Source organism: Abrus precatorius, unplaced genomic scaffold (assembly GCF_003935025.1).
Source record: "Abrus precatorius isolate BTA unplaced genomic scaffold, Abrus_2018 Scaffold7, whole genome shotgun sequence".
Lineage (NCBI taxonomy): Eukaryota > Viridiplantae > Streptophyta > Magnoliopsida > Fabales > Fabaceae > Abrus > Abrus precatorius.
Genome location: NW_020874417.1, coordinates 34,052,907 through 34,077,478, shown reverse-complemented (window position 1 = coordinate 34,077,478; position 24,572 = coordinate 34,052,907). Strand labels below are relative to the sequence as shown.

The window sequence follows — 24,572 nt, the reverse complement described above, 5'->3', positions numbered from 1 at the left end:
TTTAAAATTATTATAATTTTATTATATCTTGATATTTTGCTACATAATATGTGATTATAAAATTAAGATAAAATACTTTTAAATATACTATAAATTTATTACATATAACTATTATTTATTTGTCTTAATGAATTAATTAATTTTTTCTTTAAAAAATTAATTTATAAATTCTCATCACATTTTATATAAATTTTAAAATATAATTAATCAAAACGAAAAGAATATCCATTAATAATTGATTACGTGAGAAATAGGATACATAAAGGTATTTTATGCACAAAGTAATAACGACTTAAATAATTTATATATGAAGTAATAATGAAAGGAATATTTTATATAAAGATAGATCCACTTATACGACAGAGTCTAAATTAGTCAAAAAATAGTTCGATTTTCATATGCCACATTTGTTTCACTTCTTCGTAAACAACAGAGTTCCCGAGAGTTTTATGTGTGTGTGATTCAATTTAACGAGATTAGTTACAACCTTTAGCGGGGATATACCTCAGTAATCAGAGAATCATTCGGACACGAAGGGATTGGGGACCTGTTCCCATCAGAACCACGTTGGTGTCTTAATCTGTCTGGTGTTGTTCTCCATCGCAGATAAGATGCTGGTTGTCGAGGTAACGCTAAAGTTACAGAATAATTGTTCAACGCAACTTCTATTGTCGCCATTGAAGGTCTATCAACTGGGTTTTCTTGAGTGCATAATAAAGCGATGTGGATGCATCTCCGAACTTCATTTCGAGAATACGAGCCATTCAATTTTGGATCCAAAATCAAGAACGGTGTTTGATTTGTCCAATTCTTCCAAGTCTGTGGCAAAACTCGAGTTAGAGAACAAGTTTCACGTTTATGGGGTCTCCTATTAAAAATTGATACAAATTTTTAAAATAGTATAGAAAAATACTACGAACAATCTAAGAAAAATCATTTGCATCTTCTATTTTGTAGATAATTCTAGAGAGAGTTCTAAAATATTGTAAATCTACAAGATTCTAGATAATTTTAGTATATTCAACCACCCAAACCTAATGGTGGATGATGTCTATAAATAGGCATGCTACTTCATTGTAAACATGAAGAAGAAGTAATCAAGACATAATTTCTCCATCTCTTGAGTCCCTGACTAAAACTTCTTCAACTATCATTTTTAACTATTCCTACTAACATTTCAACTATCTTACTCATCTCACTTATACTAAAAATTATCAGTAGTATTAGAGCTACGTTCAGTCATTTACTGGGCCTAAATATATTACCATACTATTTCAAAATTAAAATAAACCACTTCCAAAAATTTTCTAACCCATGCCTGGCACTACTCAACCATTATATCTTCCCGTCCTCATTTTCAATAGCAAAAATTATGATTTTTGGAGCACAAAAATGAAAACATATTTCATTTTCCAAGATTTGTGGGATGTTGTGGAAGAAGAATTTAGTACTCCTTCAGACATATCATCCTTTACTGCAGCTCAAAGAAAAGAATTGAAGGAGAATAAACAAAAGGATTTGAAGGCCTTGTTTACTCTACAACAAGCTGTGACTGACGCAATTTTTTCAAGAATAATGGGTGCTACAACAGCCAAAGAAGCATGGAGTACGCTGCAGGAGGAGTTTGAAAGAAGCGAAAAGGTACGCGCTATAAAATTTCAAACTCTACAATGAGAGTTTAAATTATTAAAAATGAAAGAGTCTGAGACCGTCATGGATTACTATTCCAAAATAAAAGAAATGGTTAATCAAATGAGAGCTTACAGAGAAAATATTCTTGACAAAAAAGTTGTTGAGAAATTACTGATTACAGTTCCCGTAAATATGATCTAATTGTGACCACTATTGAGTAAACAAAGGACCTATCTACTCTATCAGTGACAGAGTTGGTAGGGTCTCTTGAAGCTTATGAGCAAAGGTTGAAAAGGCATGATGAGGACTCAATAGAAAATGCCTTTCAATCAAAGCTCAAATTACGGTCTCAGAATAAAGGGAATGAAAGGAGAAAGAATAATGGAGAAACTTCTAGAAATAAAGAAGATTCTAAAAATTTCTCTAGAAGCAATCAAGATAAATATCCTCCACGCGGCATCTGTAAGAGGACAAATCATGCTAAAGAAGAATGTCGGTATCGTGAAAAACCACAATGTCGACACTGCAAGAAATATAGACATGTGAAAAAATATTATCGCAACAAAAACAAGTATCAAGCAAATTCTGCTGAAGAGTATGATCGAGAACCACATCTCTTCTATGCTACCCAAGATTCCAACACTGAAACGAGTAGAAATTGGTACTTGGATAGTGGCTGCAACAATCACATGGCCAAAGATATAAACATGTTCAAGGATATCGACGAATCCATCAAAGTGAAAGTTCGAATGGGGAACGATACTATCGCTGAGTCAAAAGGCAAATGCACTGTTATAGTGAAGATAAAGAAAGGTACGAAACTTATTACTGATGTCTTACTAGTCCCCAATCTCAAGAAAAATCTCTTGAGTATTGGCCAAATGATGGAGAAAGGTTATTCTCTTCACTTCAAAAGGGATACGTGTAAGATATATGACAGTAAAAAAATAAGAGATTGGTCAAGTAAAGATGGAGAAAAGAAATAGAAGTTTTCCAATAAGCTTTCAAAACATGGCCATGAAAGCAGAAGTTGATAATTCACGACTTTGACATCGAAGATTTGACCACTTCAATACTCATGCCTTAAAATTATTATATCAAAAGAATATGATGAAGGATCTTCCATGTCTTGAAGAAAATAATAAAGCTTGGGAAGGATGTCTCCTTGGCAAGCAACATCGACTCCCATTTTCTACTGGAAAAGCTTGGAGAGCAAAAGACTTATTGGAGCTTGTTCATACAAATATTTGCGGGCCAATGCGGACATCATCACTTCATATAACAGGTATTTTATCCTTTTCATTGATGATTTTTCTAGAATGACTTGGATCTACTTCATCAAAGCAAAGTCAAAAGTCTTTGGAATATTCAAGAAGTTTAAGGCCCTTGTCGAGAAGTAAAGTGGTAAACAGATAAAAGTATTAAGAAGTGATCGTGTCAAAAAGTATACCTCTCAAGAGTTTGATAAATTCTGTGATGATGAAGGCATTCAACGATAACTTACCGTTGCATATACTCCACAACAAAATAGAGTAACTGAGAGGAAAAACCGCACAGTAATGGAAATGGCTAGATCCATGCTGAAGGAGAAAGAATTGCCAAATACCTTCTAGGCTGAAACAATTTATACTGCTGTTTACATACTTAATAGATGCCCAACTAAGGCTGTTCAAGATAAAACTCCACTTGAAGCTTGGAATGGGGAAAAACCATCAACAAAACATCTAAGGGTTTTTGGATTAATTTGCTACATACATATTCCAAAAGAGAAGAGACACAAACTAGAAGACAAAACTGTATGAGGTATCTTCTTAGGATATAGCACACAGTCAAAAGGATATCGAGTCTACAACTTGCAAACTAAGAAGCTCACTATTAGTCGAGATGTTAAAGTTGATGAAAGTGCTGCTTGGAATTGAAAAGATGAAAGGTTCAAAAAAATGTTTCCATACCAATGCAGCAACTCCAAAAAATTGAAGAAGTCTCAGTGAGAGTTTTTCACCTCCACAACAACAAATTTCCTCACCAGAGTCTATTCCAAGACGAGTTAGATCTTTGGTAGATATATATGAGACCTATAACCTGGACATAACTGAACCTGAGAGCTTTGAAGCAGCGTCAAAACAAGAAGTATGGATCAAGGCAATGGAAGAAGAGATAAAAATAATTGAAAAAAATAACACATAGGAGCTAGTAGATTGCCCCACAGATAAAGATATCATTGTGGTAAAATGGGTCTATAAGACTAAGCTTAATCCCGATGGCATAATACAAAAGTACAAGACAAGACTGGTAGCTAAAGGATATTCACAATAACCTGGAGTTGATTACAACGAGACATTTGCTTCAGTAGCCCACCTGAATACTATAAGAACCCTAATTGCTCTTGCTGCACAAAAAGGATGGAACATTTACCAACTAAATGTAAAATCTGTCTTTCTCAATGACATTCTTCAAGAAGAAATTTATGTAGAGCAACCACAAGGCTTCATCAGCAAAGGTAATGAAGGCAAAGTACTAAGATTGAAAATATGGATTGAAGCAAGCTCCACGAGTATGGTATAGCAAAATTGATCAATACTTTGCAAACCAAGGATTCAGGAGGAGCAAAAGTGAGGCAACTTTATACACCAAGATCCAAGGTCAGTATGACATACTCATTGTCTCCTTGTATGTAGATGATTTTATATGCACAGGAAATAATGTGGAGATGATAGCTAAGTTCAAAGAAGATATGATGAAGACCTTCGAAATGACTGACCTTGGCTTAATGAACTACTTCCTCGGAATAGAGGTAAAACAAAAACAAGAAAGAAATTTTATCTCACAGAAGAAATACGTTGAAGCATTACTCAAGAAATTCAAGATGGATGGATGTAAGACTGTTGGCACTCCATTGGTGATAAATGAGAAATTAAAGAAAAATGATGGAGCACCAGAAGCTGATGATGCATCACGTTACAGAAGCTTGATTGGAAGCTTACTATATCTTACCGCTACACGATCAAACATAATGTATGTTGTAAGTCTTCTTTGAAGATTTATGCAAAGTCCAAGCCAAATTCACTTTGAAACAGCAAAAAGAATCCTAAGATATCTACAAGGCACAAAAAAGTATGGTATATAGTACAAAACTATAAGCAACTCAAAGCTACTTAGCTATATCGATAGTGACTAGGCAGGATCAATTGACGACATGAGGAGCACATCTGGTTATGCCGTTTCACTAGGATCAGGAACAATCTCATGGGTTTCAAAGAAGCAAGCAACTGTTGCACAATCAACAGCAGAAGCAAAATATGTGGCAGCTGCTGAAACTACAAGTCAAGCAATATGGTTACGAAGAATACTTGAAGAAATAGGTGAAAAACAAAAGGAGCCTACTACAATCTACTACGACAACAAATCAGCTATAGTAATGACAAAGAATCTAGTGCATCATAGTAGAACAAAACACATAGCAATCAAATATCACTTTATCAGGAAAGCAGAAGGAACTAAAGAAATCAAGCTTGAGTATTGCACAACTGAAGATCAAGTTGCAGACATTTTCACAAAAGCACTACCAAGACCAAAATTTTAACAGTTATGCACAATGCTTGGAGTTACAGAAATTTGCATCAAGAAGGAATATTAGAAATTGATACAAATTTCTAGAATAGTCTAAAAAAATACTATGAACAATCTAGAAAAAACCATTTACATCTTCTATTTTGCAGATACTTCTAGAGAGAGTTCTAGAATATTGTAAATCTTCAAGATTCTAGATAATTCTAGTATATTAAACCATTCAAACCTAATGGTGGATAATGCCTATAAATAGGTATGCTACCTCATTGTAAACATGAAGAATAAGTAATTAAGACATCAATTCTCTATCTCTTGAGTCTCTTACTAAAACTTCTTCAACTACCAATTTTAATTATTCCTACTAACATTTTAATTATCTTATTCATCTCACCTACACCAAAAACTATCATCGCCCAATAACCTAAATCTTTTCATGCAGCAAAATTTTGACACCACTGAATTGTGGTTTAATTTAAACTTACAATGCTCAAAATGTCGTCATCTTCATGTGATCGATAATAACTTGAGTTCTTCTTGCCATGAATGATCTCCAAAACCAAGACTCCAAAGCTAAACACATCGGATTTCACAGAGTATTTTCCATGCATTGCATATTCTGGAGACATGTAACCACTGAAACAAAAAAAATATCAATATGTATGTTCCAGTAAAATAACATGAAAGATTTTTGAAGGCAGAAAAAAAGGAAAAATAACATAAAGTTTGCTAGAAATTAAACTACTTCTCTGCTAAGGAGCTGGTGATACAATTTACATTTGTTGGCCTTCAACTTACTATGTTCCAACTATCCTTCTTGTTGCTGCATTTACTTGACTTTGATCATTAGGGGAAATCTTTGCCAAGCCAAAATCTGAAATCTTTGGATTCATGTTCGCATCCAATAGAACATTACTAGCCTTGAGATCGCGATGTATTATTCTTAGTCTAGAATCTTCATGGAGATACTTCATTCCTCGAGCTAGTCCAACTATAATTTTGTAACGTCTTGCCCAGTCTAGCTCTTCTTCGTTCTCATGATCTACAAATTAGTCAAATTGTATGATTGAAGTTAGCGATGAATTGAGTTTCGAAGAAGAATTAATTAGTCCATATAACAAGTTAATGAAATTAAAAAATTACAAACCAAATAGAAAGTTGTCAAGGCTGGAATTTGGTATGAATTCATAAACAAGTATCCTCTCCTTTCTCTCCAAGCAAAATCCTAACAGCCTAACTAAATTTCTATGTTGAAGCTGTGCAACAAGTGAAGCCTCGTTCTTGAATTCCAAGTCACCCTGCCGGGAACTTCTTGATAGCCTCTTCACAGCTATCTCTTGTCCATTCTGAAGGGTACCCTGAAAGCATGCTTGTGATTAGAAAGTTCCAGTCAACATAAATTTATTAAGAATATTTTAATTCATACCTTATAAACCTCACCAAATCCACCTTCGCCTATTTTATTTTCATCTGAGAATCCATTTGTGACAGCTTCTATTGTAGCCAAGTCAAAACGCAAAGACTCATCTTCACACATAAAATAACTCGTAGCTGCTGTTTAAAAGAAAGAAAGTAGACAACTTCATGTGATTGACAAAATTGCTAGCACATTGTGAAGCTTTGAAATTGAAAAATAATTAGAGCAATAATAGTTTCTATTTTTATTCAAAAAAGTTAAAATTATTAATGCTACCATTCAGGACCGCATCATGGTTTTTGTTTCGCCTTCTTCGCCACCAACAGCAGCCTAGAACCAATAGCGCCACCAAAATAGCAATTGGGACAAGAATTGCTACAATCGTCGATATACTTTTGCTTCCTGCCCAAGGGAGCTCTTTTAAAATACCATAAGTGACTGACTAATAATGCTTAAAGTGGACACAGAAAGGAACCAACTTCCTCCTCAAAAACTCTCTCAATCAACGTTTACTTTGACAATAAAATTGGTGAAAACTAAGTTTCGTAAAAAGTGTATATATGCTTAATGCATACCCGAAGATGGGGAAGGAACACCTGGCATCTCTGAAGTGGTATTATACAAAAAAGGATACAATTGATATCTGATATGACATGCCGGAAACATATAGTCTGCTCCTGCACTGTACATGGGAAGACTTCGAATAGCGGTGTGTACGCAATTGGCACATCCTTCTCTTGTTAACTCGGGCACGCACTGTGCCATTCCGTACAGTGTCTGTGTACTCGTGAACTTCTTCTCGCCTGCAGCAAACTTCATCTCCGCCATGGCTGCAGCTTTCTCTGCCAACTCGTTAAATAAGTCAACCAATAACTGATTAGACTTGCTAATGTTCATCTTACTTAGTTCGTACACGAAAACCCCAGTATCGATGTTGTTGTTGAGGGTGGTGTCTGAGTAACGCAACATGCACAAATCGTACCAGATTATGGACTCTTTATCGTCCGGACAGAGGCGTGTTATGTCGATTGTTGCGGTGGCGACGCAGCCGTGGCAGAGGGTGGCGTTGACGTCGCCACGGCAGAGGAAAAGACCGTTCACGACGTCAGGGGTGTTTTGACCAATGATGGTTGTGTAGAAACCGTTGTTTGACTGAAGTGAGGAGTTGGAGATGAGAGAAGAGAGGAGGGTATTTAAGTTGGATTGAAATGTTGTGTTGGGTTGGTAAAAAGTTTGGTTTTTGCATCGATGGGTAGTGTAAGTGGGTGCTGATTCACTTGCGTGGATGAGCAAAAGAAACAAAGGGAAAAGTGCTAATGGGGTTATAGAGAAGCTGATGATAAGCATGTTGGGTTGAAGTTGGTGCCTGGTACGCAGTGGGACAGTATGACAAGTACTATGCCTTCTGTTTCGATTTTCTAATTAGGAGTATCTCAAAGTAGATGCTATTATACAATTCCCTTTCTTAATGGTAGATAAGAATGCAGACCATCTTATTTTGGATGGAGGCCTGATAGTTGATGCAATCATTGACAGCCACGTGGTTACTGTGTAGTAAAAGGTGTGCGGTTACTGTGTAGTAAAAGGTGTGCGACTTTGCAGAGAACAAATTTGTTTTCTGAAGGAGTTTGTAGTGGGGATTGAATGATGGGTTAAATAAAACACTTATAATTTTTTTTTTATAAATAAAAAAGCATTTGTCAACTTAGAGATTAATTATTCATGGGAACATATAACTTTTTTTAATGACTGGATAGGTGAAGAGAATGGCTGGCAAGTGGTAACTTTGACTTTGAGAAATATGATGAATTTAGGATAAAACAAAATTGAATGTACTATCGTAAGTATTTTTTATTAAAACTAAATTTTATTTTGTTAATATATACTGACTTTTAATATTAACTTTTATCGTGTCATAAACCATTAAAATAAAATTTTAATTTTACCAAGAAAATAGTATTAAAAAATACGTATTATGATACACCAATTTTTTTTCTTGATATATATTAGTAGCTGAAAGGGGGAGGCAAGGGCAAGGTCAATGGGCATTGCTTCTATTCAGTCATATGAGGGTCTGATTATGTGGTAGGTTGGATATTTTATGTAGAGATTTAGGAAACATTCTTAAGTTGGCCATTATTTTTATTTAAAATAATACATATTTTGAATTTGAACTGAGATTAATTTTAAACGAAAGTAAAAAATATTTTGATTTAAAATATTTAAAATCTGATGTCATTTTGATGTAGTGTAGCGATAGCAGTGGGCAGAAGAGAGAACTAAGCTAAGTAGAAATATTGATTATTGAATTAGGAAGGAAGCTTTCAAGGAAGCAGATGAAGAGAGCCGCAGCCATGTCAAAATATTATCAGACCGAGTCTCCATCTCCTTCTGGCAATAATCCGTATCAAGTTATTGAATCTAATGATTTTCTATCAATTTTGTTTATTAAAAAAATACAAAAAATATTTTATAAAAACCATAAACGTCTTATAAAAAATTATTAATATTTTTACAACGCGTCTTATGAGAAAAATGAAAGAGGTACTATGTAACATCATCATCGGTTGGATATTAAAAGAGCAAGTCTCTCGGGAACTCTTGCACAAAATTTGATGGAGAAATCTTATATTTAAAGGATACCAAGAAAATTGTTATGGTCAAACAAACAATCATTTTAGAAACAGCTACTTAGAAAGAAATGATATAGAAATTCTATTCTTAAAATAATCTTTAAATGACACCAATTGGTTCATATTGAACAAAATCATGTCGAATTCAAATACTTGGGGAATTTCATGACTAATAATGATAATTCATCTTGTGAAACAGCAGCAGATCCATGATATATGTACGAAATGAATATGTTTACTGCTATCTCCCGGGGCTGAATTATGGATCTTGATACCCTGCTACGCCAATGACAAAAGCCCATAATTAATTCAAAACGCAACAAAAACCACTTCGGATACAGAAAAATAGAGACAAATCATTATCATGCACCTAACTTCCTCTCATAATTGTTTGAGCAACGTAACATGCACACATCCAAACATTTATGTATGCCCATTTGTTTTGTTCTATCATCTTTTGCTTTGGACTTGCTGTAAACGTTAATGAACGCGATTGCCGTGCAGAACGCGCCATCACTCGTCACTTTGGCAGTGGCTGTTATGAATCACTACTTATTTTCCTTTCAGATAATCAAATTCCTTGTGTGAATGTAAAAAGAAAGCACAAGCAATAAGCATATCCGAGTTTTGGATTTGTAGATGACAAATTAGGTAGCACCACTTCAAGTGTACATAAAGTTAGAATTTCTTGTGAGTTCGACATTAAAAGTTGCAAAGAAACAAGCAAAAGGTGAGAAATAAGAAATCGAGTTTTCCCATAAGAGAGCAAAAATTTAGTTCCTTGTCAAGATATTCTCCTGAGATTTTGCACCTCAGAGCACCTTTCCCCCACAACAAATTTAAGCTGACCCAAATACTGTAAAATAATTCTCAGGATGCTTGATCAATCAAAATATCATACGTAATAAAAAAAATGAAAATACCATATTCAATGGAAAGTTATTGGCACCAAAAAGGTTTAAAAGGTTCTCTGTTAGCACAGCATAGAGAAGCGAGGGAAATAAAGAAATGGTTGAGGCAACTAGTACCACAAAAATGCACACAAGTCCTCACTCTTGAAACTTCTGGCATGCCCTAGCCTTAGTTAATAAAATGGGACTCTAGGCTGCATAAATTCTTAATCCAGACACATCTGACATTATTATCATAATTTAAATCGATCTATGTTGGAGAACTAGGTACTTGCATTTAGCAGTACAGTACTTGCCAACATAAATGGAAGCAAGAAAAAAGAATCCCTCAGGAAATCAATCCTATGTTTCAAAAACAAAATTGTTCAAGATTGTAAATTATTGTTCTGTTCGCTCTCGGACATCTTTATCTACACTACATATTTACAATGCATATCCGCCAGGCAAGTGTGTAATAGTAACACCATATTTTGACAAGATTTAAATACACATTGGATTGATTCAACACACATGAAAATCAATCCTTTATCGAGGGTATACTTCAGTCATGGACCATGGAAATGAACAGGTGGTAGACTGATCAGAGTCAACCCCTTGCTTTAGTCTGTTTGTAGTTCTTCCGTGCAGGAAAGATGCTGGTTGTCGTGGCATCGACAAGGAAACTGTATAACTGTTTAGCGTAAGTGCAATAGTGGCCAGCGAAGGCCTATCAGATGGATTTTCCTGAACACACAATAAACCAATATGGATGCATCTTATGACTTCATTTCTTGAATAAGAATTTCTCAGTGTTGGATCCAGTAACTCCAAAGGTGTTTGCTCCAGCCAATTCTTCCAAGCCTGTGGCAGTATAATGTTAGTATTTAACTTGGAATATCTCCTTGCTCACCCACTGAAATAGTGTTTATCTAGGCATTGCAGCTAAGCTTGGTATCAGTAGAGCAGAAGACTCATTCATACTCACATAGCTTAAGAGGTCATCAGCATGATTCGTTTGATAAAATTCAGTGTTCTTCTTGCCACTAACAATCTCCAAAACTAAGACACCGAAGCTGAACACATCTGATTTCACAGAAAACTGTCCGTGCATTGCATATTCTGGAGACATATAACCACTGAAAAACAGCAATATAATCCACTTATTTAAAAAAACAATAACATTTTTGGAAAGAAGAACATACTTTTTTTTTTTTGCAGAACTTAACTGACCATGTGTTACGACATAAGCTACTCATATATGTAAGAAGAGATGGAATAAAAAGGCATAAAACATACAAAGTCCCAACTATCCTTTGTGTATTAACGTGAGTCTGATCAGCCCGGAAAATTTTTGCCATGCCAAAATCTGAAATCTTTGGGTTCATATTTTCATCTAATAGAACATTGCTAGCTTTGAGATCACGGTGTATAATTCTAAGCTGAGAATCTTCATGTAAATAAAGAATTCCTCGAGCAATGCCTACTATAATCTTGTAACGTCTTGACCAATCTAACTCTCTTTGCTTTTCGTTATCTACAAATTTTGCCAAAGTGAAATGCCCAGGTTAGCAATGGCAAGGTCACTACAATTTCCATTTATTAAAAAGCATTATTGCAAAGCGATTACCCCCTCCACCTTCGTCGCTTTTTAATAAGATAAAAGATAACACCATGCAAATACTATGAAGTGATTCTACTTTTTAGGTGTCATATCAGTCTGTTCAGGGCAATCAATCATTACATTAATTGCGATGTCAAGAAATAGAAGAGTAGACAAGTTATATACCAAATAGAAAGTGATCAAGGCTTTTGTTTGGGATGTATTCATAGACTAGCAACTTCTCCTGCCCCTCCAGGCAAAATCCAAATAGCCTCACTAAATTTCTATGTTGAAGCTTGGCCACAAGGGCGGCTTCATTCCTGAACTCAACTGCACCCTGCAAGGAAGTTACTGATAGCCTCTTCACAGCTATCTCCTGTCCATTAGGGAGGATACCCTGAAACAAACAAGGAAATAGACCAATTTAACTAATTTAGCATAAAAAGAAATGTATGTCAGTATCAGCATTTAGCATAAACATGTTTTAACGTTTCATACCTTATAAACCACACCAAACCCACCTTGGCCAATCTTGTTCTCATCTGAGAATCTGTTTGTGGCAGCTTCAATTGTAGCCAAGTCAAATTGCAAGGACTCCAAATCAGTAAGATCCTCCCCAACTACACAGCAGAAACACAGCAATCAGCACCCACCAAATTAAAATAAAAAAGGAAACAAATTAACAGGAACAATCACTGTGACAGAAAAAGAGAAATTACTTGAATCCTGGATGAACGTATTGTACTTCTTGATAGCCCTCTTACGTAGGAAGCAGATGCCAACAATGAGAAGTACCACGGCAACAATAACTGGGACAACAATCGCCACAACTATTGATATACTGCTTTTTCCTGCACAGGTTCCCCACTTTCTAAGATTGACAACTTGACAGTGTTATTTATATCGTCCGTTTTTCTAAAACGTGCAAAATTAAACGTAATAAAAAGTTAATAAATAATAATTCTTTATTAAAAGTTGTGATATTAGCAGTATTACTGCATTAAATTATGCAAAGGTTAGAAATTATAAATGTTTGATACCTGAAGATGAAGAGGGAAGGTGTGGTGCAGGGGAAACATTGTAAAATGGGTACAAGTCATATCTGAGATTACAACCAGGAAGCAGGGACCGTGCACCTTGTTTCCCATCACAGCATGATGGAATATCACTGATGGCACTTGTTAGGCACATGTTACAGTCAAAGGTGGACAAATCGGGTGCGCACTGCGCCAGGGTGTAAAGTTTCATTGAGCTCGTGAAATCTGCTTCTTTGGTAGCAAACTTGTTGCCCGAAGCAGAATTCACAGTCTTCTGTGCTAGATCTTTCAACGTGGCAGCGAGAAAATCGGTGAAGCGGGTACGGTCAGAGTCAGGGATGCTCTGTTGGGCGACCAAGTTAACGCTAGGAACTATGTTGTTGAAGAAGGAATTGTTGGTGTAACGAAGCATGCACTGGTCGTACCAGATAATGGACTCTGTTTGGTTGGGGCAGAGGTGCGTGATGTTTTCTGCTGCAGCTGTGACACAGTCTTGACAAACAGAAGGGGTGACGTCACCACGACAGAGGAAGATTCCTTTGACCTCATTGGGGGTTCCGAGGGAGATGTTGGTGAGGAAGAAACCATGGTGGAGGGTGGCGTTGGAGACAAGGGATGCGAGGAGGAGGTTCAAGTTGGTTTGGAATGTTGTGTTGGGTCGGTAATAGGGTCCTTCTGTGCAGATTGAATCGCTGTATGTAGGAGCCGCTTCAGTTGCAAAGAACAGGAAGGTGAAGAGAGATAGAAGCAGCAAGTGCTTTGGAGAGGATTTTAAGGTACACATCTCTCTCTCGCTTTGCTTTCTCAGAGCCAAAGGTAATTTTTCTTTTTCATAATCAGACTTTAAGATTGAGGTGAGTGTTAATAAGGGAAATGGCTACTGCCAGCACAAAACTGTTTTTTTAATGCAATATCAGTTAATGAAGTGAAGTAGGGATCAGGTGGATCGGTTCGCAGGATGAGTCAATTGCGCACGTATCCATGCACGACTTTTTTGTTTTTTTTTCTATTTTCCTCCTTTCGTGTGGACTGACGAATTTGTCCTTAACTTCAAATTATTTTCTATTGTAAATGAGTTTTTTTTAAAACTTAAATATATATAAATTTAATTAATTAAATAAATCTAAATTAGTTCCAATGATCTGTCAAATACAGTCGATTAACTTTTAATTTTTGAAAATTAGTTATGGCATATGCTAGGCGTTAGAAAAAAGAAAAAAAAAAGATCTTACGTAGTCTCCTGAAATTAAATAAATTAAAATAATAAGATATGTGTCTAATAAAAAACTATATTAAAAAAATTAGATCTCTATTCCTCATTCCAGTCTCTAATTATATTTTGGGTAAATTTGCTTCCGGTATAAAAAGATAATAATTAATTAATTAATTAGAATGTAACATATATCCCATCGTTTTTATTGGTCATGACATATATTAAAGATATGATATACTATCGTCGTTTAACTTAAAATTATTTTTATTTTCAATTGTATTATTTATCTTTTATTTTTATAACTATCTCTCTTTTTATTGTTTACAAAGAAAGATAATAAATTAAATTTTTTTATTTCAAAATTTATGCTGTGTATATAATCATAATTTTAACCTTTAATATCTAAAATAGTAATAACAAAGTCACTCTTTTTAATTTATTTCTCCCTGTAAAATATAAATTTGTTCTGAAAGAAAATGTCCATTGCCTTTTAATTCAAGGCAACAGCGCTTTTTTAAGCTTATGACGGAGAAAGTCAAAGGAAGTGGCTAAAGAACCCAGGTCAATTTCGGTGGCTTGTTTTATTTTTATTTTATTCCTCTTTTTGTCAATAATTTGTGTCTATAGAATGGTAACTTCATGAACTATAATTGCTGATAAAATCAAGAGTGAGTGTGAAAGTGGTTAACTCCAATTGCTAAATTACCCAAAAATAAACCGTCAGCACCTAGCACTGAGATTAAGGGCTTTTTTATTTAAATAATGTAAATTTAAAAACAAATTCTTAATATATAATTTTTTTGAAATAATTTTTTTATCTGGGGTGTGTCAATCTACGTGTCATTAGTTTCGCCAATACTGCTGGCAAAAATATTAAATTTTTATTTTAAAAAAAATAAATTTCACCACAAAAATTACAAAATAACCAGATTGTGACATGTGTCAACATTTACAAAATTTTGCAATATGATTGACGAAATTAAATACCAGTTTCGTCATATAGAGTGGGAAACTCTCAGATTGTGACACGTGTCATGATCTGAGTGAGTTTCGCCATAAAAATTACACAACTTGCAGGAATCTGACACGTAGCACAATTTTAAGCTATTACGCAAATTTACCTTTATTAATTTTAATAACATAATCAAACCAAATCTGATTTAGATTTAGATACAAATTATTACCACATTTAAAATAAAAATCAAATTACTAACATTTCATGAGAAAATATTTTTTTTATTTACATATAAATTCAAATTATATCTTAATTAAATAAATTTAAATCACTAACATACAAAAAAAATCAATATTAATTAACACTGAAATGTATGGGCATAAATATTTTTAATTTTTAGATTAACATTATTTTTTGTATATTACAAAAAAATTATATAACATAAAAAAATATATTATTTGATATGATCAATAATAATTGTTATATTATGTTGTATTGGAAAATTTTATTTTTTAAAAATAATATAATATCTTACAATAACATGTTGTTATATTATAATATAATCATGATATTTTATAAATCTATTATTATTATTATTATATGAGATCGGTAACATTTATAAAAGTATAATACTAGTTTTTACTATATAATGTAATAATTTTAATTATGTTAATAATTTAAATTTATTTAATTAATATGTAATTTGAATTTATATGTAAATAAAAAAAATATTTTTTAGTGGAATGTTAGTAATTTAATTTTTATTTTGAATGTGGTAATAATTTGCATCTAAATCTAAATCAGATTTAGTTTGATTATGTTATTAAAATTAATAAAGGTAAATTTGCGTAATAGCTTAAAATTGTGCCACGTGTCAGATTCCTGCAAGTTGTGCAATTTTTATGGCAAAACTCACTCAGATCATGACACATGTCACAATCCGAGAGTTTCGCACTCTGTATGGCGAAACTGGTATTTAATTCGCCAATTATATTGCGAAATTTTACAGATATTGACACATGTCACAATCTGATTATTTAGCATTTTTTGTGGCGAAATTTTTTTTAAAAAAAATAAAAATTTAATATTTTCGCCAGTCGCATTAACGAAACTAATGCCACGTGGACTGACATACCCCAGACACGAAAATTGTTTAAAAAAACTATATATTAAGAATTTGTTTTTAAGTTTACATTATTTAAATAAAAAAGCCGAGATTAAGCAAGTAAATAATTACTATAATTGCTTCCTACTACTGATACTGTACCTGTAGTACCAGACTTCGCAACCGAGGTCAATGTTTTGGTGCTGTAGTAAAAAGGGTATACCTCATATCCTATTAAGTCCAGATACGTCAAAAATGGCAAAGTACCCGTATCGGACACGTATCCGATACTGATACGTGTTTGATACGCTTAGATACGTATCCAAGAAGTATCAAAAATTAAATTTATTTTTAAAAATTAAATTTAAACTGGATACAGTTGCGATACGGCTTGGATACGGCTCCAAATATTTTGATACGACTCAGAAACGGCTTGGAAACGGCTCCAAATCAGCTTGGCTAAAAACTTTTTTCAAATTGAGTGAATCAACAAAATTGAAACGGGGAGTTTCACTTCATCTTTCACTTTCCCATTTCTTCTATCATTCGTGAGTTAGGAACAAAACAGAACACCCAAAAATCAAAAATCAGCTAGGGTTCACGGTTCAAAACTCATATATTTCTCCATTTTCATCATCGTTTTGAGGTTGGATTCTGGGCTTCACGGTTCGACATTTGAAATGGAAGGTACCCAGAAAGCAAAGCGAAGAGGATAACCCGCACAACCAGGTTCGACCCATCGTATCCTTTCTTCTTCAACACCTCTGACGCCACGTAAGCTGGCATTTTGCAGGGCGTGAGGAGCATCCCGGATTTCCGCTGCTCCGGCAAGCAAAGAGGACAAAGTTGGAGACCTTGAGTTCCTCATTCTCATCAAGGAGGAGATTTTCGGGCTTCAAGTTAGTGGGTGTGTTCTGAACTTTGTTCCTTTTCTCTCTTCTCACTTCTCTGGACTTCAGCAACAATTTTAACATTTTTTCTCCATTGCTGTAGCGCTTCAAGTCAGTGGGTGTATTCTGAACTTTGTTTCTCTTCTCTCTTCTCTTCTCTGGACTTCAGCAACAATTTTAACGTTCTTTCTCCATTGTTGTGGTGGTAAAATCTCACAAACTTCCTCTTTCATAATTTTATATTTTCTATTCATTTTATAGCAATATTCAATAAAGTAAAAATATTATTCTTGCATTTTTTCACAGCTGTTTGATGACAAAAAATGAGTTTTGGTTCTGACTCTAGTTTTAGAATTCCAAGTAACTTTGGTTCATTAGAATTTCAAGATGATCATGCTCCACTTTGGACATTTGTCACTATAAAAGATAAGCTAGGAGATGGAGGAGGCAACAAGTTATGGAGTTGTAATTTTTGTGCTAAAGTGGTCAAAAGTTCATACTCAAGAGTGAAAGCACATTTACTTAGAATATCGGGTGCTGGTGTTGCTCTTTGTCCTAAGGTCACTCCTGAGTATTTGGCTGATTTGAAGAGAATTTGTGAAGAAGTTGAAAATAAAATTAAGCCCAAAACTATCCCACTACCTTCAGCAGCTCCAGCAACCTTATCCCAGAAAAGAAAAAAAATAGGAAGTGGGTACACTAGAAAGGGCTTTCAATGTGGATGAAAGAAATCAACTTAGAGCAGAGATAGCAAGAATGTTTTATTTAGCTGGCTTATCATTTCATCTTGCTAGAAATCCTTACTATGTTAGCTCTTATTCATTTGCTGCAAACCATAACCTTAGTGGTCTCCTTCCTCCTAGTTATAATGCTTTAAGAACAAGTCTTTTACAACAAGAGAGATCTCATATTGAAAGATTGCTCCAACCTATAAAATCTTTATGGCTTATAAAAGGAGTTACATTGGTTTATGATGGATGGACAGATGTTCAAAGAAGGCCATTGATAAATTTCATGGCTGTAAGTGAAGGAGGACTAATATTTTTAAAGGCTGTTGATAGTTCTAAGGAGTACAAGGACAAACACTATATGGCCAGCATAATAAAGGATGTAATTAATGAAGTAGGGCCAAAAAATGTTGTTCAAATCATAACAGATAATGCTCCTGTTTGTAAGGCAGCCGGGATGTTAATTGAAGCTGAGTTTCATCATGTATTTTGGACTCCTTGTGTTGTTCATACTTTGAATTTAGCATTGAAAAACATATGTGCAGCTAGAAATATTGATGGAAATGAAAATGTTTTCAATGAGTGTCATTGGATCACTCTCCTAGTTGATGATGCATCTTTTATCAAGACTTTCATAATGACTCACTCTATGAGATTGACTATTTTTAATGAGTTTTCATCTCTTAAATTGCTTTCTGTTGCTGAAACTCGTTTTGTATCAATGCTTGTAATGCTAAAAAGATTGAAGTTGTTGAAACGTGCTTTGCAAAATATGGTCATTAGTGACCGATGGAATAGTTATAGAGAAGATGATGTTGGTAAAGCTGCCCATGTGAAAGAACTTATTTTAAATGATATATGGTGGGATAAATTAGACTATATTCTTTCTTTCACAGATCCTATATATAGCATGCTTAGAAAATGTGACACAGATGCTTCTACTCTTCATTCGGTCTATGAAATGTGGGATTCCATGATTGAAAAAGTGAAGACAGTCATATATAGGCATGAGGAAAAGGAAACAAATGAAGTTTCCAATTTTTATGATGTGATTCATAGTATACTGAATTTTAGGTGGAGTAAGAGTTGTACTCCACTTCATTGTTTGGCCCATTCATTGAACCCAAGGTAAATTTCAACTTAGTTACTGTCTCTTGAAAAATAAAAATCATACTATAACAAATTTTTTAATCATATGTAGGTATTATAGTGAAGAATGGCTTAGGGAAGCTCCTAATAGAGTTCCTCCACATCAAGATGATGAAGTTTCGAGAGAAAAGAACAAATGTTTGAAGAGATATTTTCCTAATGCTGAAGAAAGAAAAAATGTTTTTGTTGAATTCTCGAATTTCTCATCTTGTGCAGCTGACTTTGCTTCTTTTGATTCGATTGAAGATAGGTGGACATTGGACCCAAAATCTTGGTGGGTAATGCATGGATCTTCTACCCCTTTACTTCAAAAGCTTGCCTTAAAGCTTCTTGTACAACCTTGTTCCTCATCTTGCTGTGAGAGGAATTGGAGTACGTACTCATTCATTCATTCTATGAAGAGAAACAAAATGGATCCAAAAAGGGCTGAGGATTTGGTTTATGTGCATTCCAACCTTCGTCTTTTGTCTAGGAAAGAAGAAAAGTATACTAAAAGGAGAGACAAGGATGTGGGATATTAGTAGAGATGTGCATGATCCACTTGATAATGGTGCTGAATTTCTTGAATTGGCTGAATTATCTCTTGATGAACCAGACTTAGAAGTTATGTTTTTTTGTAGATGATGGAGATGGAGAAAATGAGTGTGACGATGTTAGAATTAAATAATATAAAGGCAGGATATTTTTTTTTGTGATAGTTCTATATTTCTTTTGGATAGAACTACCATTTCTTTTGTGAAATTTTAACTTGAATAGGGGTAAAGTATGTAATTTTTTGATGTGTTCGTAGACAAGGAAAGATATGATCGCATGTATTTTTTTGTAAAATGTGATCATTGATATGTAAATGTAACACATTAATATAAATTAATTATTAATATTTCTTTATAAATATTATTTTATTAAATTCATGTTAAAGTATCTAAGTCGTATCGTATCTTGAAATTTAAATTTTTTCTCTATTCCCATATCGGTGTCGTATCAAGGATCCGGCTTCACAGCTCATATCTAATAATATTGCACCCAGGAAGCAACACCCTTTGCTCCTTGTTTCCCATCACATCAATTTGGAACGGACGCAATGGCGCTTCCGAAACACATGGTGCCATCAAACAAGAACAACTCTGGCGTGCGCTGCACTTAGAGAGGAGGAGGTTGAGGTTGGTTTGGAATGTGCTATTTGGTTTGTATTTGAGAGATTATGTGCAGTAATGGGAACTGTAAATTGGAGCTTCTTTGGGTGTGAAGAGTAGGGACATAAAGAGGGATGGGAAATCCATGGGAATTGTTTCAAAGTACTTGGAAGAAGGCATCTTGAACTTGGTGATCTTTGTTTGGGGAAAGATTTGCAGGGGACTGTTCATTTCTGCAATTTACTTATTCATTCAAGTCTTTATTTTGTGTTTAGCATGTACTAGGGATTTGAACAATCGGGTGTCAAGCAGAGTTTGCAATTTTGTGTTTAAATGCGGATGACCCCCTTATTTTTTACCCAAAGAAGACACCGGTTGTGCGTTCTCAAGTCCAGTCAAGGTGAAGAAACATATTGATTCGCTAGAGATTGGTTAATATTTAGATTCAAATTTGGAGGCTTAACAGTGAATTGACACAGCTAATGTGTGAATAGTGGATACCCTTCCTAGGGTGAGAAGTTCTTGTCATCTTTTCTTGGAAGTATAAATAGTACCCACAATAGACAAACTCCTTTGCATTTTTTGTTTTACGGGTAAGAATTGAAGGTTTTTTCAAAGCAAATAAACAATCGGAAAATAAGGTTGTTTTTTCGACACGCAACACATACAACATGGCTTCAACGAACCCGAAAATATTATTTCACCATTGGAAAATAAACAATTGCCAGATTTTGTGCTTGGATCATCAGAAGGCAGGACTCACAATCAAGTAGAACGGATACATTTATCTTTAAAACCTCGCATTTTCGTGCCTATCGAGGATCTATTTCACTCACTGACATCTCATTGATGGACTTTCTTGTTGAATTGTTAGGAGACTGACCAATTTGCATCCCGTTTGGCATGTTTGGACCAGTTCCAGTGTGTAGAAAAAATGCAGGCTCGTTAGGTACCGGTAGAGTAACAGAAAAACTATCAAGCATAAGAATTACTGATGCCATCGTAGGTCTATCTGCTGGATCTTCTTGGACACACAGTAAACCAATATGAATGCATCTGATAACTTCATTTTGAGTGTATGATTCTCTTAACGAGTATTCCATTAACTCCAAGGGTACTCCATCCTTCCAAAGTTTCCAGGCCTGTATCAAATTTTCATCAAGCATTTGTTATAACATGATCACTATACAAGTACGAATGAATTAACTCAAGAAGCAACACATTATAATGTTCCCTCTACTCACATAGCTCAATAGATCCTCAGCAACATCTGATTCATAGAAGGAGCTGTTCTTCTTGCCGCTTATAATCTCCAATATAAGGACTCCGAAACTGTATACATCAGACTTCGCAGAGTACTCTCCATGCATTGCATACTCCGGAGACATATAACCACTAAAACACATTCAACCATCAATACAGCATTGGAGTCTAAAGAATGACCAAATGATTTTATTTGTTTGAAAATGCTAAGATGTTTGAGCTAATTCTGACATTTAGATTGTTTGAATTGGAAACCAGTGCTTTCACAAATATATGCTGAAAGAAATACATGAAAACTTGTACTTACTATGTCCCTACGATCCTATTGGTATTTCCTTGAGTTTGGTCCACTCCAAATATTCTTGCCATGCCAAAATCTGAAATTTTTGGATTCATATCTTCATCCAATAATATGTTGCTAGCTTTAAGATCACGATGTATAATTTTAAGCCTTGAATCTTCGTGAAGATATTGAATGCCTCGGGCAATTCCTTCAATAACTTTGTAACTCCTTGACCAATCCAATGCCCTTCGCTTTTCAGGATCTGCCCATTGAAAAACAAAAACTATAAGAAAAATCTCAAATAAAGGTGAATCGGTTTAGTGAAATACAGAAACAAATGAAAGAAAAAACTTCCATACAATTTTATGATTTTCTCGGGGTTAATGTTCAGTTAATGAAATACTAAATTGTATCAATGTTAGTTATGCATGACTTCCTTAAGTTTGGTCCTACACATGAATAAATTAGATAAATTCCTGGAATTAAAGCAGGCATGTAAGTAGTACACTACAAAGAATATGGTTAAGATGAGCCTACCAAAAATAATATAGTCAAGGCTTTTGTTGGGTACAAATTCATAAACAAGTATCTTCTCTTCTCCTTCCAAGCAAAATCCCAGAAGCCTCACTAAATTTCTATGTTGAAGCTTTGCAACCACCTCTACTTCATTCTTAAATTCTTCCCCACCTTGTCCAGAGCTTTTAGAGAGTCTCTTGACAGCTATTTCTTGTCCATTTCGAAGCAAGCCCTGAATTTTTCACAAAAATTAAATGGCACGTGCACAAATTGGTCTAATTTTCCCGTTATAAAGAAACAAAGAGTGCCACTGCCATACCTTGTAAACCTCACCAAATCCACCTTCACCCAGCTTGTTAGCATCAGAGAATTTGTTAGTGGCTGCCTCAATTGTACTAAAACCAAACCTCAATGATTCCACAGCGCTGATCTCAGTTCCAGCTGAGAAGCAAAAAGGCGTGTCTATCAGATAAAATTGCAACAGCAAATACAAACAAAGTCAACAACTTTTCAATTTACTTTTTGGGTCTTTTACAGCAGAGCCACGCTTCTTTGCTGCTCTCTTACTTAAGAAACAAATGGCCACGATAAATAGCAGCACAGCCACCGTAATTGGAACCACAATTGCAACAATTTTTCCAGATGAGACTCCACTACTTCCTGCATTTCCAAAATGAATTAATTAAATTTATTTCTGTCCAAGCATATGTTATTCTAGAAAGCATGAAATTTGGAACTAAATTACATTACCTCCAGAATTAGGAGGATTGGTTGGAGGAACAGGGGCTGAAGGTGGGGCTGATGGTGGAGCAGTGGTGTTGGAGAGATAAAAAGGATACAATTCATACCTAATGTTACAACTTGGAGCTAGAATCCTCGCTCCTTGCTTCCCTTCACAGCACCGTGAAAGGCCCCTTATGCAAGTACCAAGACACCTTCTGCAATCTTGGGTTGACAAGTCGTCTGTGCACTGACTCAAACAATAAAGCGATTGAAACTGAGATATGTTTGCTTGGTTTGTGGCGTATTTCTTAAAACCAACAGGAGAATTAGCGGCTTTATCTGCTGTTTTGTTCATGGTGTTGAACAACAAACTCATGAAGCTTTCCGGATTAGAGATGTTGTTGGAATTAAAGAGGGCAATTTCAGGTGCTTGGACGACGGTGGAGAAGAAAGAGCGGTTGGAATAGCGAACCATGCACTCGTCGTACCAGATCACAGCCTGTATGGACAAGGAACAATCTGGGAGCGATGATAGTTGTTGTGTTGCGTAGACCACGCACTGTCCACACTGTTGAGAAGAGACATCACCCCTGCACATGAATAGTCCGTAGACTGTGTCTGAGGGGTTGGTTCCTGCGACTGTGGTGTTGTCGAATTCATTGTTGGCTGTGGCTTTGGAAGATAGTGAAGAGAAGAGGGTCCTGAGGTTCAATTGAAAGGCGCTGTTAGCTGTGGTTTTGTTGCTCGAACAACTCTTATCTAGAAGGGTTGGGGTCTGTGCTTCTGTGGTAGCAAAACTGAGGAAGAAGCTAACTAGGAAAAATGGAAAGAGAAGCTTGAAGGCATTCCACGCCATGGTCGAGTGAATGGGTCCTTTACTACTTCACCGTGGATGGATGGATGGAGTGTCGCATGTTGTTGTTTGTCAACATTGCTATTGTGTATTGTAACGATGATAAGTGCGTGTAAATGGAACTAGCAAATTTTTGCTCATACTTTATATCCATCCATGGATGAACGCAAATCTAGTCATTCTGGACTTGCAGTGATTATCGGATATACAAAGCAAGTTACTCTAAAAATATTTTTTTAAAATATTTTAACGCTTAATATTATTTAAATATAAATAAATATTAATTATAAAATTATATTTTTAATTTATCTAAATTTTAATATGCATGATCAATATAAACATATAATTTTATTTAACGGTTAAATTAAAAATTAATATTTAAAAAATTATTAAATAAAGTAATTATTGTGATTTTTTCTGAAATAATTTAATATCTGTTTTTAGTTATAATTAAATACAGCTTCGACTACATTATGTTTGTTTAATAATATGTTTATATTTTTAGACTCATATTAAATAAAGGTAATAAATTATGAATTTATATTAGATTACATAACTTAAAATTTATTTGAACTCTTTTTATATAGGTGTAATAAATTGTATTTTTAAGTTGAATTAAAAATTTTATATTAAATTTTATTATGAATTATTTTTAAAAAAATTAATATAAATTAAATTTAGATTTATTTTTAAGTAAAGGCAAGTTTATCCAAACTTAAATTTTATAAACATTCGCTTAAACACATTTAGATTTTCCATTTTTTCCAACATGAAAAAAATTATGAATTGATGACAGATTAGAAAGTTAATGAATTATTTTTAGGATTGTGATTTCTGATAAAAAAAAATGTTAAAGATTATACTGGAACCTCCTTTTTATTTTAGAGTTGCTTTGACTTTGAGGCCTAGCCCTGCAATTTAAAAAAAAAAAAACTTATATTGTCTAATGAATATTTTTATACGTCAAATAAAGATGGTAAACGGT

At 34.5% G+C, this 24,572-nt stretch overlaps 4 protein-coding genes across 6 annotated transcripts; 1 reads left to right on the top strand and 3 right to left on the bottom strand.

The window, feature by feature from the left end:
• Positions 1-489: 489 nt before the first annotated feature.
• On the bottom strand, positions 490-7,963 carry LOC113871851 (cysteine-rich receptor-like protein kinase 25). The gene is made up of 6 exons (XM_027508946.1): positions 7,192-7,963; positions 6,626-6,750; positions 6,347-6,557; positions 5,998-6,241; positions 5,685-5,835; positions 490-819 (listed from the first exon to the last, which is right to left on the bottom strand). The coding sequence occupies exons 1-6, from the start codon at positions 7,961-7,963 to the stop codon at positions 490-492; spliced, it is 1,833 nt and encodes a 610-aa protein (XP_027364747.1).
• A 2,219-nt stretch (positions 7,964-10,182) lies between these two features.
• On the bottom strand, positions 10,183-13,607 carry LOC113871994 (cysteine-rich receptor-like protein kinase 10). The gene is made up of 7 exons (XM_027509132.1): positions 12,780-13,607; positions 12,459-12,590; positions 12,238-12,359; positions 11,926-12,136; positions 11,436-11,673; positions 11,125-11,275; positions 10,183-11,000 (listed from the first exon to the last, which is right to left on the bottom strand). Exons 1-7 carry the CDS (start codon positions 13,558-13,560, stop codon positions 10,686-10,688), a joined length of 1,950 nt encoding a protein of 649 aa, XP_027364933.1. The 5' UTR covers positions 13,561-13,607; the 3' UTR covers positions 10,183-10,685.
• Positions 13,608-17,262: 3,655 nt separating this feature from the next.
• Positions 17,263-19,337, top strand: LOC113871850. The gene is made up of 3 exons (XM_027508945.1): positions 17,263-17,633; positions 17,734-18,795; positions 18,869-19,337. Exons 1-3 carry the CDS (start codon positions 17,263-17,265, stop codon positions 19,335-19,337), a joined length of 1,902 nt encoding a protein of 633 aa, XP_027364746.1.
• Positions 19,338-20,704: 1,367 nt separating this feature from the next.
• LOC113871988 (cysteine-rich receptor-like protein kinase 10) lies at positions 20,705-23,627 on the bottom strand. Of its 3 annotated transcripts, none has more exons than XM_027509114.1 (7): positions 22,762-23,627; positions 22,531-22,671; positions 22,331-22,452; positions 22,033-22,243; positions 21,520-21,757; positions 21,194-21,344; positions 20,705-21,091 (listed from the first exon to the last, which is right to left on the bottom strand). In XM_027509114.1, exons 1-7 carry the CDS (start codon positions 23,588-23,590, stop codon positions 20,762-20,764), a joined length of 2,022 nt encoding a protein of 673 aa, XP_027364915.1. In that variant the 5' UTR covers positions 23,591-23,627; the 3' UTR covers positions 20,705-20,761. The 3 variants fall into 3 exon arrangements, with proteins under 3 accessions (XP_027364915.1, XP_027364916.1, XP_027364917.1); XM_027509115.1 differs by having other exon boundaries at positions 22,331-22,473; positions 22,558-22,671; XM_027509116.1 differs by lacking the exon at positions 22,531-22,671 and having other exon boundaries at positions 22,331-22,436; positions 22,749-23,627.
• Positions 23,628-24,572: the final 945 nt, after the last annotated feature.

Coding starts and splice junctions, on each gene's coding strand:
- LOC113871988 (XM_027509114.1), bottom strand. CDS start 23,590: ATGGCGTGGAATGCCTTCAAGCTTCTCTTTCCATTTTTCCTAGTTAGC. Junction 21,758..22,032: donor CCTTGACTATATTATTTTTG/GTAGGCTCATCT, acceptor TTCAATGGGCAG/ATCCTGAAAAGCGAAGGGCA. Junction 21,345..21,519: donor AATAGGATCGTAGGGACATA/GTAAGTACAAGT, acceptor AATGTGTTTTAG/TGGTTATATGTCTCCGGAGT.
- LOC113871851 (XM_027508946.1), bottom strand. CDS start 7,963: ATGCTTATCATCAGCTTCTCTATAACCCCATTAGCACTTTTCCCTTTG. Junction 6,751..7,191: donor TGTTCCTTCCCCATCTTCGG/GTATGCATTAAG, acceptor TTTAAACAGCAG/CTACGAGTTATTTTATGTGT. Junction 5,836..5,997: donor AGAAGGATAGTTGGAACATA/GTAAGTTGAAGG, acceptor TTTTTGTTTCAG/TGGTTACATGTCTCCAGAAT.
- LOC113871994 (XM_027509132.1), bottom strand. CDS start 13,560: ATGTGTACCTTAAAATCCTCTCCAAAGCACTTGCTGCTTCTATCTCTC. Junction 12,360..12,458: donor TACGTTCATCCAGGATTCAA/GTAATTTCTCTT, acceptor TCTGCTGTGTAG/TTGGGGAGGATCTTACTGAT. Junction 11,674..11,925: donor CCTTGATCACTTTCTATTTG/GTATATAACTTG, acceptor CAAAATTTGTAG/ATAACGAAAAGCAAAGAGAG.
- LOC113871850 (XM_027508945.1), top strand. CDS start 17,263: ATGAGTTTTGGTTCTGACTCTAGTTTTAGAATTCCAAGTAACTTTGGT. Junction 17,634..17,733: donor AGAAAAAAAATAGGAAGTGG/GTACACTAGAAA, acceptor TCATCTTGCTAG/AAATCCTTACTATGTTAGCT. Junction 18,796..18,868: donor GCCCATTCATTGAACCCAAG/GTAAATTTCAAC, acceptor AATCATATGTAG/GTATTATAGTGAAGAATGGC.